Genomic DNA, 14,464 nt, shown 5'->3' with positions numbered 1-14,464 from the left:
ATTTCCCCAGTACACCAACATGGTGTATCTATTCCCCAATACACCTACATGGTGTATTTATTCCCCCAGTACACCAACATGGTGTATCTATTCCCCCAGTACACCTACATGGTGTATCTATTCCCCAGTACACCTACATGGTGTATCTATTCCCCAGTACACCTACATGGTGTATCTATTCCCCAGTACACCTACATGGTGTATCTATTCCCCAGTACACCAACATGGTGTATCTATTCCTCCAGTACACCAACATGGTGTATCTATTCCACCAGTACACCTACATGGTGTATCTATTCCCCCAGTACACCAACATGGTGTATCTATTCCACCAGTACACCAACATGGTGCATCTATTCCTCCAGTACACCAACATGGTGTATCTATTCCTCCAGTACACCAACGTGGTGTATCTATTCCCCAAGTACACCTACATGGTGTATCTATTCCCCAAGTACACCAATTCCCCAGTACACCTACATGGTGTATCTATTCCCCAGTACACCTACATGGTGTATCTATTCCCCAGTACACCTACATGGTGTATATATTCCCCAAGTACACCTACATGGTGTATCTATTTCCCAAGTACAACTACATGGTGTATCTATTCCCCCAATACACCAACATGGTGTATCTATTCCCCCAGTACATCTACATGGTGTATCTATTCCCCAGTACACCTACATGGTGTATCTATTCCCCAGTACACCTACATGGTGTATCTATTCCCCCAGTACACCAACATGGTATATCTATTCAACCAGTACACCTACATGGTGTAGGTATCTATTTCTCCAGTACACCTACATTGTGTATCTATTCCTCCAGTACACCTACACAGTGTATCTATCCCCCAGTACACCTAAATGGTGTATCTAATCCCCCAGTACACCTACATGGTGTATCTATTCCCCCAGTACACCAACATGGTGTATCTATTCCCCAGTAAACCAACATGGTGTATCTATTCCTCCAGCACACCAACATGGTGTATCTATTCCCCCAGCACACCAACATGGTGTATCTATTCCTCCAGTACACCAACATGGTGCATCTATTCCTCCAGTACACCAACATGGTGTATCTATTCAACCAGTACACCAACATGGTGTATCTATTCCCCCAGTACACCAACATGGTGTATCTATTCCTCCAGTACACCAACATGGTGTATCTGTTCCCCCAGTACACCAACATGGTGTATCTATTCCCCCAGCAAACCAACATGGTGTATCTATTCCTCCAGCACACCAACATGGTGTATCTATTCCCCCAGTACACCAACATGGTGTATCTATTCCCCAGTGCACCTACATGGTGTATCTATTCCTCCAGTACACCTACATGGTGTATCTATTCCCCCAGCACACCAACATGGTGTATCTATTCCCCCAGCACACCAACATGGTGTATCTATTCCTCCAGCACACCCACATGGTGTATCTACTCCTCCAGCACACCAACATGGTGTATCTATTCCCCCAGCACACCAACATGGTGTATCTATTCCTCCAGTACACCAACATGGTGTATCTATTCCCCCAGTACACCAACATCGTGTATCTATTCCTCCAGTACACCTACATGGTGTATCTATTCCCCCAATACACCTACATGGTGTATATATTCCCCCAGTACACCTACATGGTGTATCTATTTCCCAAGTACAACTACATGGTGTATCTATTCCCCCAATACACCTACATGGTGTATATATTCCCCCAGTACATCTACATGGTGTATCTATTCCCCAGTACATCTACATGGTGTATCTATTCCCAAGTACACCTTCATGGTGTATCTATTCCCCCAGTACACCAACATGGTATATCTATTTAACCAGTACACCTACATGGTGTAGGTATCTATTTCTCCAGTACACCTACATTGTGTATCTATTCCTCCAGTACACCTACACAGTGTATCTATCCCCCAGTACACCTAAATGGTGTATCTAATCCCCCAGTACACCTACATGGTGTATCTATTCTCCCAGTACACCAACATGGTGTATCTATTCCCCAGTACACCAACATGGTGTATCTATTCTCGAGTACACCAACATGGTGTATCTATTCCCCCAGCACACCAACATGGTGTATCTATTCCTCCAGTACACCAACATGGTGTATCTATTCCTCCAGTACACCAACATGGTGTATCTATTCAACCAGTACACCAACATGGTGTATCTATTCCCCCAGTACACCAACATGGTGTATCTATTCCTCCAGTACACCAACATGGTGTATCTATTCCCCAGTACACCAACATGGTGTATCTATTCCCCAGCAAACCAACATGGTGTATCTATTCCTCCAGCACACCAACATGGTGTATCTATTCCCCCAGTACACCAACATGGTGTATCTATTCCCCAGTGCACCTACATGGTGTATCTATTCCTCCAGTACATCAACATGGTGTATCTATTCCCCCAGCACACCAACATGGTGTATCTATTCCCCCAGCACACCAACATGGTGTATCTATTCCTCCAGCACACCAACATGGTGTATCTATTCCCCCAGCACACCAACATGGTGTATCTATTCCTCCAGTACACCAACATGGTGTATCTATTCCCCCAGTACACCAACATCGTGTATCTATTCCTCCAGTACACCAACATGGTGTATCTATTCCCCCAGTACACCAACATGGTGTATCTATTCCTCCAGCACACCAACATGGTGTATCTATTCAACCAGTACACCAACATGGTGTATCTATTCCTCCAGTACACCAACATGGTGTATCTATTCAACCAGTACACCAACATGGTGTATCTATTCCTCCAGTACACCAACATGGTGTATCTATTCAACCAGTACACCAACATGGTGTATCTATTCCTCTAGTACACCAACATGGTGTATCTATTCAACCAGTACACCAACATGGTGTATCTATTCAACCAGTACACCAACATGGTGTATCTATTCAACCAGTACACCAACATGGTGTATCTATTCCTCCAGTACACCAACATTGTGTATATATTCCCCCAGTACACCAACATGGTGTATCTATTCCTCCAGTACACAAACATGGTGTATCTATTCAACCAGTACACCAACATGGTGTATCTATTCCTCCAGTACACCAACATGGTGTATCTATTCCTCCAGTACACCTACATGGTGCATCTATTCCTCCAGTACACCAACATGGTGTATATATTCCTCCAGTACACCAACATGGTGTATCTATTCCCCCAGTACACCTACATGGTGTTGATCTCTGTCCTCTGTACATCCACCTGCTTCTGCAGGAGTTTAACAATCTCCCTGTGGGCCTGGAGCTCCTCCTCTGTTGCCTGCAGGTCGTCACGGGCCGTTATCAGGTCCTCATTTATCTGGAAAAACAGTGTTATAAATTCCTTGTTACCTGAACAGTAATTGAGGTTGTGTTTTCAGGGTTTGTTTACCTGAACAATCAGTGAGAGTGTGTTACCAGAGCCTCAGTTTTAGAACAGACTTTTCACGTTTTGAGTGTTAAATACTTCCATAAGCTGTTGCCTGGATTTATGTACAATATTTTATTATGTCTCAATACGTGCACATTTGGGGTCTTTTTGGCACCTGTGTTGTGTTTCAAACTTCAAGTCCAAGATTGATGAAAGTAAATATCTCTACACCTATGGAGTATCTTGACTGTCTCCATCATTCCCAAACATGAATGGGTGACTGAGTCAAGTCTGGTGCTGCTCTGAAGGGAACTGCAGTTAAATCAGAGGTGTCAGTTTAAAATGTGAGTGTGTGTGTGAGTTCAGTTTTACATCACAGTTGACAATATTCCAGCTATATTGCGGCGGTCTGTAAATAATCGAGGATGGAACACCCAATCCAGTGATCAACAGCATGAGCATCGATCTACGCAATTGGGTGAGTGAGTGAGTTTGGTTTTACACCACTTTTAGCAATATTCCAGCAATATCGCAGTGGGGGACACCAGAAATGGGTTTCACACATTGTACCCATGTGGGGAATCGACCCAGGTCTTCTGCATGACGAGCGAACGCTTTAACCACTAGGCTAACCCCACCACCCCTCTACGCAATCGGGATACGATGACATGTCAACCAAGTCTGAGAGTCTGACCACCCGATCCCATTAGTCGCCCCTTACGACAAGCACGGGTTACTGAACGCTAATTCTAACCCGGGTTTTCATGGGTTTCAGTTTAATATGAAAGAAAGGTAGAAGTGATGCAGATCTCACGCATCTTCTGCTACAAGTATCTTGCCGAAAAACCTCGATGCCTGGTGGATGAAGCATTCACTTGTCACACTGAAACCTCTGGTTGGATTGCCCACATGTGTGAAACCCATTTCTGGTGCCCCCAGTGATATTGCTGGAATATTGCTAAAAGCTGTGTAAAAGCTTACTCACTCACTCATCCCCCACCAAAGGGACACAATCCAGCAGACTGTGGTACCCTAGGATGGGCCACCTAACCTCGCAGATATATATGCATATTCATCTAACTCAAACAGTAAACTGGAATGTTTCACAGACATGAATAACCAGTGACATTGTTCACATTAACGGACCCCATAGAGGCTTCTGTGGCTTGGGCATGCACGCACGAGATTCAAGGGGCTATGCATTTTAGGAACACAAAGCGTTTTTTCCTATCGTGAACACTGAGTGTAACATGTTTAAGATGTGAACTTACATGTTTACAGCGAACACAGGTAGGGAAGACAACCTTATTCCGTTGATCCTTATAAACCCCTTCTGTCACAGTGTTGCTTCTCTTGGATGCCAGCTTCTTGAAGGTGGACATGAACTTCCCCTGGGGGTTCGACTTGGAGACTGGGGAGGTGGGAGACTGGAGGTCTGGGCAAGATTTGGAGGGGGCCGCTGTGCTGTTGGGGGACAAGAGAGTTTCAGTGGGAGGGACCTCACTCTCCACTAAGGTCCAGCCTTCTCGTGATGATCCCTGATCTGTGGATGGTGGGCCTTCAGTTTCTGGAACATTGTGTTACATTGTTACAATTTCAACAGCTCACAGCCAATTTCAAACTATGTTGGTGTTGTAATAACATATGCCAGGTATTCAACAAACGTTTACAGATAATAACATATTCAGTGTGCAAAATTTCGCTGGTCCTGTGGTCCCTGGCTAGTAAAAATACATCAGGACCACTAAATGATAAGTTTGCAGTTGTCCTGGTGGCAGCTGAATTTTGTATTGATAGTTAAGTAAATCTACGAACGTTATTTTGGACCAGTGAAGTACAGACAGGACCACTAATTATTGTCCATTCACTGGTACTGTGGCCTAGTGGGAAATGTTGAAAGATTTCTTTCCCTGCATATTACAATTAATAGTTCAAGCTCCGATAGCAAAATTGCAAACTCAAGCTAGAAAACATAAGTAGTATGTGCATTCACCCTCTGTTCCTCATTCATGTTCTGTTCCACAAAACTGTTGCTACATCTACTATTCAAAATACCAATTACCAATATTGACTAACTGTAATTATTATAACAATACATTACATTCATTCATTTATATATTGGCAGTAAGAGGGCACAAGAAGATTTGTTTACACAAATCTATTTATCACAGCATAATGCCACTAACTATCTTTGGGACTTTAACCTTGGATTATGGCTTAAAAGACTCAAACATGAAAACAGGTAGTATTGAGTACAGAAATCTCATACTGGTGTTGTATTTTAAAAGGTTACACCTACAATTCCAAATTACAATACCAATAACCAATATTGATTCACACTGATTACTATAACAAACATGTTTTTGGAAACAACAGTAAGTTTATCTACAACATTACATATTTTGTGAAACAATTCACCTATGTAATGACTGTAGGATGGCACAAGCTGGTTTGTTTATCTTTATTGGTTTATCAAAGCACTAATTTACTATTTGATTTAAAAGCAACAAAGTTGCTGTTTAACAAAAAATCTGATGACATGGCAAGAAACTCTCAACTGATTATAATTTCAATCCAAAACTACATATTTGTACAACTGATACCAACTAGAAAAGTGCTCTAATGCCCAATTCTAGAAGACCCCTGAAATTATTGCATACACAATGGACAATTTTTTATTGTTGCTTTACACTGCTCTCAGTCATATATACATGACAGCTATATGACAGGGGCCTGCAAATAATCAAACAGGATCAGGACAGTCCAGCAATATTGTGAATGAAGATCCAAGTCAGGATCAACAAATCACCAATCAACCAGGTCACCCACTCTGACCGCCAAGAGAAAGAGCGTGGTTAGTTGCTCATATTATCAAACTAGTGAGTGTGCCAAATAGTTTTCAAATTTTACTAGCCAGTTGGGCTAGCTATGCCTGAAAGTTACTAGCCCACAAAATAATTCACTAGCCCAAAATTTGAATGTAGACACGGCTTTCATGAGTGAGTTAGTTGGGTTTTACGCCGCTGTTAGCAAATGTTCCAGCAATATCACAGCAGGGGACACCCAAAATGGGCTTCACCAGTGTACGAAATAAGCCAAAACCCAGCCAGACATCAGGGCTATTAAATTCAAATTGTTACCAGCCCAAAATAGATTTAACCAGACCAAACACCAAGATATGGTGAATTTACTCAAATTTACGAAATTTGTTACCAGACCATCGGGATGGCCAACTGTAAATTTAGACGGTCCGTCAGAAATCTAGCCCGTCTCGGGCGGTTGGACGGGCCTTATTTCATACACTGGAAGGCTTCACATATTGTGCCCATGTGGGGAATCGAACACAGGTCTTTGGCGTGACGAGCGAACTCTTTAACCACTAGGCTACCCCACCGCCCCGGTTTCACCATGAAGCTGCTAATATGATGACTGACTGACTGCCTGAGTTTGGTTTTACGCCGCTTTAGCAATATTCCAGCAACATCACGGCGGGGGACACCAGAAATGGGCTTCATTCATTGTACCCATGTGGGGATTCGAACCCGGGTCTTCGGCGTGACGAGCCAATGCTTTAACCACTAGGCTACCCCACCGCCCCACTAATATGATGAACATTAATCAGGCCATAATCGTGCATGATTTAAAAGTGTATTATAACTAAGCAAGTCGGAGAGAGTGATGTATTTACAAAACAACTCCATAAAATTCACTACTTAGTCTGGTCAGTGACTGTTGAGATTTACTGGGCCGACTTGATTTTTAATAACCACGGGCTAGCAGGCCAGTGGCTATTTCACAGATGGTATCAAACACTGTTTTGATTTGCTCAGTCTTATTTACACACCTCTGGGATATAGTGGGACACTGCTAAGAGCAACTCTAACAAGAAAACAATCAGTCTTAAGAATAATCAATTATAGACCTTTGGTTCCCTGTCCTGAGATTTTTAAGTTGGACCTGAAATTAATCATTGCATTACGGATGTCCCTCTTCAGATTCCATTGAGGTATTTTGTTCCCAGTGAAACTCTGCTCTACTTGGATGTTGTCCATGGGAGCCTCGATGGTGACTCTGCCACCCCCATCCTCGTCTCCAGCATCATCACCAAGCAGGCCACTGATCTGAAGTCTCTTCTGGGAAACAAAGGTTTCATATTTCAGTTTTTCAAACCTTCTGCCACTTTGTTTACTGGCAGTGTAAAAGTAACTAATATAGCCAGTAAATTACCAGATTTTTTTCAATACATATACATGTGTCAAGATGCTATCAAATACATAAAGTGGAAATTCTCACAAAAAGTGGAAAGTCTACAAAAAGTGGAAATTCCACAAAAGGTGAAAATTCTACAAAAAGTAAATATTCTACAAAAGGTGGAAATTCTACAAAAACTTAAAATTTTACAAAAAATGGAAATTCTAGATGATTGACAGAGTTCAAAATTAGGCATGAAAGTTAAAGGCTCACATAAAAACTAAAATGTTTAGGGGGCCCTAGATTCAATTATTACAGACCTCAGAGCACAGGAACACCCTTAAATTCCATCACATGTTAATGTGAGCCACCATTTTGGTCAACATTGTCCATGACACAGGGAGTGTAAGAAATAATAATCTCAAAAGAACAAATTAACAGAAGACATTAACATAGCAGATATACAAGCAGAGAAAAGATCATGATTATGTACACTAGTGGTGTTCCGATTAATTGAAATAATCGAAGATTATCGAAGCAATCGATCACATTTTGGAACTACTGTTTTACTCTTTGAAACACTTGACAATGGAACATATCTTAGAAGTCGTCAGGGCCTGAAAACATGTTTAATTCTTAGAAAACTCACTTCACTTACTAAAAAGTCATGACTGAATATTTCTTTAAGACTCCAGGAAGTTTATGTTCATGATATATTAGTCATCACTTTAAAGTAGCAAGTTGCATCATGTTATACTTTTCTGCAATAACAACCTGGATAGGAAAATCTGAAAAATGACGCTAACCAATTTTTTTCGATGATTGTTCGTTGGTAATGAAGCAATCATCAATTGTGAGATTTCAACCAATTCCCAAAACTAATGTACACAATGCCAACCCTTTTCACAGCATATTCATTTAAGCATCTAAAGATTGGAAGTCCTTTCGCTTGCTTTAAACAAAGAGTAGAGAGCTCTATACACTAAAATACACCTATTATGGAACACACAGAAATGGCTCAGTATTATGAGACTGAAATATTATAAGATGTGCGTTTCAGAAAGAAGCCAAAGAAATAAATCACTGGAACATCATTTTATCCATACATACACAGGGCTCGATTTAGTGCTTTGTTACTTGCACTGGTGCAACCCAATATTACAAAATACAACCTAGCTATGAGTCTATCTTGCACAAGTTGCAAGTGAATTGTTGAAAATTGTAAACCAATAGTGAGTGCTTTCCGCAACCTGATTGGTTAATTACCCTTGTTGAATATTGTTCGACATACCTGAAATTGATGGCCTAATAACCATGACAAATGATGAAAACATCTCCAAGAATGCCAAGTTGCCACACACATACACAAATCATTGCCTTCACGCAACAGCCGTCATTCTGCTATCTCATGCCGGAATCGAGTTGAAAGTTTAAAATCATACTGCACCGAATCCAGCAGTGTACAGAAGAGGTCGTACTCGGCCATTTTGCAGGGGTCTGATCGCCAACGCGTCGATTCTCGTGCCGTTGCCACTGTTTCATCATCTTGGCCCTTTTCACACTTGCAAAGTTCTTCAATTGTATCCATGATGGGAATGTTTCAGGGTATACACAATTCTACCATAAATGTCAGCTTCGTTAATCGACAGTAGGCCTAACTTTACACGATCTAATCCTTGTGGTCATTCTTGATTGGACCAGTCTACGTAAGATTACATGAGGTGGAGAAGGTAGCATAAATCGAATTCTTTCATTGTCATTGCAATTCCAGTGGTATTGCATTAATTGAGATTGTAATGTTACTCATCAAGTTTAATTTTAAAAATGACTGAATACATTTTGTTTTGTGTATTATATTGACAGTTATTCATTTCGAACATGACGTAACCTATCTCCCCCATTAGATAATAGCGTAACCCTTCTTTGTCGCTTCTCGATCTGGGGCTTACAGCTTAACTTGACCACGAGAGGCTAACCGCATTGCATTACACATGATCGCTACATTCAAAGAACTCCTTGGAAAAAGGCTTCTCACTACAAATTGGTTTACAATATCGATAAATAGTTTGGTTTGTTCAATTTCGGGATTCATTGGAATTCAACATAGGCAAATTTAAGCGTTTAAAACCTCCGGCTAACGCCGTCGGTTTTAAACTAAATTTTGCCTATGTTGAATTCCAATGAAACCCGGAAATTGAACAAACCAAACTATTTATCTTCTAAATAAAACAACAACAAATCTAACATATGCATAAATATGCCAGCCCATTTTTCTTCTAAACTTTGAATAGCTATGGCAATGAAACATTGCTATTCATAAACACTTCTCGGCTATGACAGCTCTTGTAAACAGGGATCAGCTGTGTCTCAGTGTTGCTATGGTTTCATGGGCACTACATCACTGATTAAGGTTTATGTGCACCGAAACATTTTAACACACTACGTTGCTACTGGAATATGGCTGGTGCAACTAGGTCTTTATCTTAGGTTGCACCTGGTGCAAGTAGGTTAACATCTCTTAAATCGAGCCCTGATACAATGTCAACAGAGCTACAAAACTTGATAAAAAAAGACCTATTACATGTAAATAACATCCAGTAAGTGCTATTTTAAATTTACATGTAATTGGTTACCCGACCAATATTCATTGCCATGGTTATTGAAATACAGCGAATACATATGTTTAAAACAAACATGTTCATGGCGAAGTGATAGATATAACAATGTGATTTGGGGGGTCCAAACCACTTACTATATATATTAGTTAAAATGGGCATAACAAATGTGCATAATATAACCCTTTCAGTTGGTTACAACACAAGTTTACTGTACCTTGACTGTCCACTGAACCCGCTCTGATGATACGGTGGTTCGCTTCTGGCTGTACTCTCGTCTCTTCCTCTGCAGTTCCTGCAGCCAGTACAACATCATGTGCCGCTCCTGAGCATCCAGGTAGTGGATCTTACCTTCAGACCTGAACACAAACACGTGGAATAAACACCTAGCTGTTTACATACTCATCTAACTACATAACAAACAGTAAAACTACAAAAATGGGGAAGCTAGTGCTATAACGTTTTATATGAGCCCATTTCTGGTGTTCAACCACCATGATATTGCTGGAATATTGCTAAAAGCAGTGTAAAACTCTCACTCACTCTTTTCAGCATGGTTCATGTTCTGTCATTTCTGATCAAGTTAAAGATATTATGGTGATAATAATTATTTAAACTCTTCATGTGCAAGAACTTTCAATCAGTTTTTATTGGACATTAGACATGTTGGAAAATTAACTTAAAACTTACCCAAAAACCCTGACAACATTGTCATATTCTTTAGCCACCTGTGTTTAGTCAAGTTAACCAAGAATATAATGCAATCAAAAACACCTTATATGAAGCACACTTACAGATTTATGTATGGGTGAAGAGAGTTTTAAGTGTCTGAAAATAGCTTGCTGAACTTCGCCCATCTTCAGCAAATTATGGGAGTTTGCAACTTCTAAATAACTAATTCCAGTATTATATTTCGTAATTTTCCAATATCTTTACCATTACTAATATTCTGCCACAAATCAATTCCTCTTTCAACAAAATATTTTAATTTCTAAAATATCTTTACTCTTTCAACAAAATATTTTAATTTCTCAAATATCTTTACTCTTTCAACAAAATATTTTAATTTCTAAAATATCTTTACAACAAACGTCACAATTTGCAGCAGAGATAAGCATGCTGTTGTCAAAGCAAGTCGCAGGAACATTCACTCACATGCATTCATCTTTATACCAAATAATCAACTGTTACTGATGGTAACTGCTGTCACTTCCTGCTGATAGTCTTCGCTATTGAACAGGTCACCTGTTTTTTTCCATTTTCTGCATAGTCTACAGTTAAGAAGAATTAAAAGATGAATTGACTCTACTCAGCTCATACATGTTCATGTGATGCCATCAATCCTGCCATTGACAGATCCCAATTCTTTTCTGGCTTTCCCATTTGAAAGTTCATGAATAAATATAACATTTCAACATTCCCAAACCATTCCAGTTTATAAGGTGGCAATGTACTTCAATATACTTAGATATCCTTTGTTGATTATTAGTATAAGCTATGGATCTTTTCTGTGGCAACTGCCTCCATGGTGTAGTCGTTAGAGCATCCACCCAGAGAGCGGAAGGTCGCAGGTTCGATCCCCAATCGCGTCATACCAAAAGACGTCAAAATATGGTACTTGTTGGTCCCTGCCTGGCGCTCGGCATTAATGGGTACAACAAGGACTGGTCGGCTCGGAGTCAGTATAATGTGTCTGAGTGGGGTATTCATGCTTCACTGCAGCATGGTATTTCAGTGTGCTAGCACTATAAAACCAGCTTAAGTCTGGGCTAGTACAAGCAGCCGCACATACACATACACACGCATGCACGTCGTCATATGAGCAAAATATTCTCAAGCACGACGAAACAATTCACCTCGACGAAAAACCCAATTTCACCTCACCTCACCTTTTTAACAAGCACAGTGTCCCCTTATTCCTATCATATACTAACAAATCAATTTTGGGGTTATTTTTCATAGTATTCAGTTGGACACACTTGGATGCAATAAACTAGTCAATGAAAAAGAAACACATCAGCTGAGAGTTGCTTCTGTTGAGTAAACCATGTAAACTGACAGTCGTCACAAAGGTGAATCACAGCATTCAAACATCATGTTAGCTGTCAGCTTACTCAATTCTTCTGAAGCATACCAATCTTTCAGTACATAATTACCAAAAGAACCTTAACATGTTATGAACCCATCATTTCCTCCATAAATTCACATGTACAGAGAATTTTGGCACCTTAGACTGGACCTACCCTGCCTTACATGCAAGTAGACTGACTGACTGAGTTTGGTTTTATGCCACTGTTAGCAATATTCCAGCTATATCACGGCAGGGGACACCAGAAATGGGCTTCACTCATTGTACCCATGTGGGGATTCGAACCCGGGTCTTTGGCGTGACGAGCAAACGCTTTAACCACTAGACTACCCCACCACCCCACATGCAAGTAGAAATCATTAGAGCATGCATGATTATGATTCTTGCTATGATGGACATGTTGGATGACGATGAGAAAAATATAATGTACAGCTACATGTCATTCAGAGCAAGCAAATAAACATTAGTGTATTTTCATTAAATCAGCACAAACTCCAGCAAATTGACTGATTTGGTAAGTTTTGTTTTAATTGGACAACAAAACACTATTTTTTCTGTAAACAAAAATATGTTGAATGTAGTTGATGATATTTACCCACATAACAATGTTATCACTAATTAGATGTCGACTGACGATCAGACCGTGGAACTCATGCTGAGGCAATATTGATGTTTAATCAAGATTTCTATTAAAGGCAAATAATACTGAAGCAAAATCAAATTCAACCCACTCGAGGCAAAATAAATTAGAAAATATGTGTGTTTTCCTGACTGATGAGTTACAAAATACCAATTGCCAGCTTTATTAGAAGGCAGTTTTTAATCAAAGATTAGATTACAATATATATACATCTATATGTCTACGTCATTGGAAGCAAACCTCTCTCCTACCTAGTATTTCCTGGTGCCAACCATGTACCTCTAGACTGTCATATCATCTCATGCAGTCCAATTTTTTTTTTTTATCAATCATATGTTTAGATGAATACACATATTCAGATATACATGCACCATGAAATGTTCAATTTTCATTGAAAATAACCTAGCTAAAATGTGAAAAACTATTCCATCAGCAGAGCTGAGTAAGTTCAGGGGTTATCAGCTACTGTTTACCAAAAATGCTACAGTACCATCAACATATACTGTCCTTTAAAATAACTTTCATTACAACCAACATACTTTGTGTAATACTACATTCACAAATTACTTTCACATGAAACTGTGTACCACAGCCTAAATGCAGCTCCCCCTATTTTATCAGTGTGAGAGAATCATCCTCACATGACTTGACAGGTACATCAAGGAAATATTTACATTCTTAGATCAGATCTCTTAAAAAATATATATAATTTAACAACTACATGTATATGCTATATGTCATAAAGTGTACTAGTCATGAAATATGTCTCAAATGAATATTTGTTCATTTTTCATAGAACTATAGAGAAATAGTTCAACATAATTAACTTAAAAGATATGGTTGTTGAGACTCCGTACCTGATTTCAAATAAACCGGGCTTATCTGTGACATTTGGGTCAAATGTAAAGTATGCATTCGAAATGTCAATCTCTCCCAGCGGCAGCAAGTCTTGGGGGTTGCGATAATAGTACAGTTTGCACGTGTCATCGCCAAAAACAAACCAAAACAGTCTGCTAGTTTTCACGAAGCCCAGTGCACCAACTTTGGCCAGCCATCCGCTAAGGCGAGTTTCTTCCGGGTAAGAAGATTCGCTGTCTTTACGTTGGATCTCTGCAGACTCGGTTTTATTACTTGGTGGAAGAATTTGGTCCTCCTGTGAACTGACATCGTCGCTGTTACTTTTTTCTGTTGATGAATTAATTGATGACGGGTCACCAGAAAGTTTAGTGTCTTGGGGCACTCCCCCTACACCCGCCATATTGGCTTAGTTCCCTTGTTTACTTCCGTTCAAAGGGCTCTCGAAAACAACACGGTTATGTCCCTTACATATTACTACCTTTAATGTGTTAGACGAGACCTTCAAATTCTGTCCCGTCGCTATTAAGAGAGAGAGAGAGAGAGAGAGAGAGAGAGAGAGAGAGAGAGAGAGAGAGAGAGAGAGAGAGAGAGAGAGAGAGAGAGAGAGAGAGAGAGAGAGAGAGAGAGAGAGAGAGAGAGAGAGAGAGAGAGAGAGAGAG

At 40.1% G+C, this 14,464-nt stretch overlaps 1 protein-coding gene across 3 annotated transcripts in view; it reads right to left on the bottom strand.

The window, feature by feature from the left end:
• The window catches only part of LOC124257183 (TBC1 domain family member 2B-like), a 48,170-nt gene extending 33,950 nt beyond the window's left edge, over positions 1-14,220 (bottom strand). For all 3 annotated transcript variants that reach the window (XM_046691235.1, XM_046691300.1, XM_046691377.1), the window contains exons 1-5: positions 13,805-14,220; positions 10,436-10,577; positions 7,335-7,545; positions 4,684-4,979; positions 3,234-3,361 (exon numbers count right to left, since the gene is read on the bottom strand). In XM_046691235.1, the coding sequence (XP_046547191.1) occupies positions 3,234-3,361; positions 4,684-4,979; positions 7,335-7,545; positions 10,436-10,577; positions 13,805-14,205 (1,178 nt within the window). In that variant the 5' untranslated portion in view covers positions 14,206-14,220. The remainder of the gene's footprint in view (positions 1-3,233; positions 3,362-4,683; positions 4,980-7,334; positions 7,546-10,435; positions 10,578-13,804) is intronic.
• Between the last annotated feature and the right edge of the window lie 244 nt (positions 14,221-14,464).

The sequence above is a fragment of the Haliotis rubra genome, unplaced genomic scaffold (genome assembly GCF_003918875.1).
Source record: "Haliotis rubra isolate DU_JTF1 unplaced genomic scaffold, ASM391887v1 Scf10, whole genome shotgun sequence".
NCBI classification, from domain to species: Eukaryota; Metazoa; Mollusca; class Gastropoda; order Lepetellida; family Haliotidae; genus Haliotis; species Haliotis rubra.
The sequence above is the reverse complement of the archived record's forward strand: the minus strand, read 5'-3'. Positions and strand labels throughout refer to the sequence as shown.